At 41.0% G+C, this 2,653-nt stretch overlaps 1 protein-coding gene across 1 annotated transcript in view; it reads right to left on the bottom strand.

Annotated features, from left to right (window-relative positions):
- Positions 1-2,653, bottom strand: part of LOC110446185 (protogenin B-like) — a gene marked incomplete at its 5' end in the record, with an annotated part of 38,065 nt that overhangs the window by 16,373 nt on the left and 19,039 nt on the right. The window contains 3 exons of the mRNA XM_021491206.1: positions 543-737; positions 1,092-1,211; positions 2,145-2,333. Of these exons, the coding sequence (XP_021346881.1) occupies positions 543-737; positions 1,092-1,211; positions 2,145-2,333 (504 nt within the window). The remainder of the gene's footprint in view (positions 1-542; positions 738-1,091; positions 1,212-2,144; positions 2,334-2,653) is intronic.

Genomic DNA, 2,653 nt, shown 5'->3' with positions numbered 1-2,653 from the left:
ACTATTTTTGTTGACCTTTGTCCATGGAAGGTCCCTGCAAAATTTCATTGAAATTGGTTCAGGGGTTTTGGAGAAGAAGATTTTTGAAATTTTAGTCAATTTGACCCTTTTTGGCCCCGCCCCTCAGGCCCCTGGGGGCTTAGGACTAAACCGGCCACTATGGAAGGTCCCTGCAAAATTTCATTGAAATTGGTTCAGGGGTTTTGGAGAACCAGTCGAAAATGTAAATTGTTTACGGACGCACGACGGACGACAGACGACGACGGACAAAAGGCGATCGCAATAGGTCACTTGAGACTTTGTCTCAGGTGACCTAAAAAATCAGAAAACAAATACAACTGGACCTGAGGCCTTGATTCAAACCATGGGGCCTGTTCATTTATGTGGAACCGGTTTGTCAGTTTTAAAATGTAATATTATCGGGTATAAATCCAGGCGAACCTGTGAATGTTTATGCAGACCTTGCAAGGGTTTGTTAAGGCCCACCTGAAAGCAGCATCAGATTACTAGGTCCAACCTTATTTCATCAACAAACAACTTACCGAGACCAGACATATAAAAAGTGGTCGTTGTGGCGTTGACCTCCGTGACCTCTGCTGGCACGCCATCTTGTTCTAGAATCTTGTGTACAGAGAGACGATAGCCCATTACAGGTTCTGAGACGTTACCAACATTCCACAGAAAGCGTACAGTATTGTTATTCACCATCATAACCTCAAGTTCAGGGGCAGGTAACTCTGTAATTAGAAAGTGCACCATCATGCCATGTTTTTATTCACGATCATAATCTCCAGATCAAGGGCAGGTTACTCTGTAATTAGAAAGTGCACCATCATGCCATACTTTTATTCACGATCATAATCTCCAGATCAAGGGCAGGTAACTCTGTAAAAATTAAAAGTACATCATGGTTTTTATCCAACTATACCCTATGGAGCAGGGGTATATAACTCGGTGAAACAGAAAACACACCATGATTTCAATCTCAATCATAACCTTAATTTCATGAGCAGGCAACTCCGTAGAACAGAAAGCAGCACCATGTTTTAAGTTTGAAGGTAATGACCTTGAACATCTCAGTGTTTACCTACCCACGTCTATGCTGGGCGTGTGGTGTTGGGTCCAGGTCCAGAAATCCTCAGCCTGAGTCGGGTAGCCCTCGGCAGTCCCGGCCAACACGAGCAGGAAGTAGTCTGTATCCGATCTCAGACCTACCAACAAAGTAAAAATTGTTACACAACATTCGCAAGATGTCCTCATGAATAAGTGTGTGCAAATAAGGTAATGGTGACTTCCCCTCATTTTGGAGGGTAAAAAGGGTTATTGTTTTGGAAAATGTCCTGTCACTCAGCTGAAATTCTCTCAGTGATGGTTGCCGCTTTAAATGAGGGTCATTTAACAACGAATTTTAACAATGGTTGAAATCATCAAGATCATCGAGCCAAGATGGACGCCAAGTTGACAGGTTTTAAGGGTCATCTCAAAAATATTCAGAAATCTATGTAAAGCAAAAGAAGTCACGATTGTATAGTTTCCATTTCTCCGATGTGTCCGATTCAGACGAATGATCAGAAATATCTTAAACGTAATGGATACGGTTATGACTTTTATGTATGTCATGCTTCTGAATCAGTTACACACTATGTGAAACCTGTTTATGAATGGATTGACGGGATTCGATAATGTGTAGCTTTTGAGACGACGCCTCAAATTATTTATATATGTATTGTTAGTATCTGTCTTGTGTGCTGTTTTTTGTCTCCACTGGTGTTAACACTGTCTAAGAATCCTACAGAACCAAGTCTCTTACAAGTCATGCCATATTTACATGGATATTGGGATAGTGTTGCCGCTGAAATATAGATATATATATATACGTTTGATCTCAAGTTAGCCAAATAATGACTAATTTTCTACCATGTTTCTACCATGTTGAATTTTAATCCCTGCAAAACAGCACCAGGGGTAGTTATACGATAGTGCAAAACTATGACAATTTGAAACTGAAGCGCTTTACAGGAGACCAATTAGCTGACTTCATATGAATTAACCCCTTCAGCCCTGAAGACACATTGAATTTTTCCAATTCAAAAGTTGGAGTAGTTCATTAAGAAATTTCAGGGGTGAATGAGTTAAGGCTTTACCTGTGATCATGTAGCTGGTCTTGTTGGATGCAACCTCTATGACCTTGGGCCGTGACGTGCCAGTTTTGTAGTAAATCAGATGCCTTGTGATGATGCCGTTGCTAAGCTCCCGAGAGAGTTCGCTCCAGGTCACCTGTATGTTTGTTGGGGATGTACTTGTTGTCTCTATTGTCGGAGGTGCGGAAGGCACTACATGGAAGGGAAAAACGGACAAAAAAACAGTAAACAATCTTCAATGTTTTTCCAGAGCAACTTCAAAAACAAACAAAACAATTTGAAAGACATGCATATGTCGCAACTCCCGATTGGATGAAAATAGGGCTGAACATAAAGTCTGACCAAAGTCAGTGAAACAAAAACATAGGTCACAGTGACCTACAGTAAAACATAGGTCACAGTGACCTGCAGTAAAACATAGGTCACAGTGACGTACAGTAAAACATAGGTCACAGTGACCTACAGTAAAACATAGGTCACAGTGACGTACAGTAAAACATAGGTCACAGTGA

This window comes from Mizuhopecten yessoensis, unplaced genomic scaffold, assembly GCF_002113885.1.
Source record: "Mizuhopecten yessoensis strain PY_sf001 unplaced genomic scaffold, ASM211388v2 scaffold2623, whole genome shotgun sequence".
In the NCBI taxonomy this organism is placed as follows: domain Eukaryota; kingdom Metazoa; phylum Mollusca; class Bivalvia; order Pectinida; family Pectinidae; genus Mizuhopecten; species Mizuhopecten yessoensis.
Note: the sequence above shows the minus strand (reverse complement) of the source record. Positions and strands in the feature narration are given on the sequence as shown.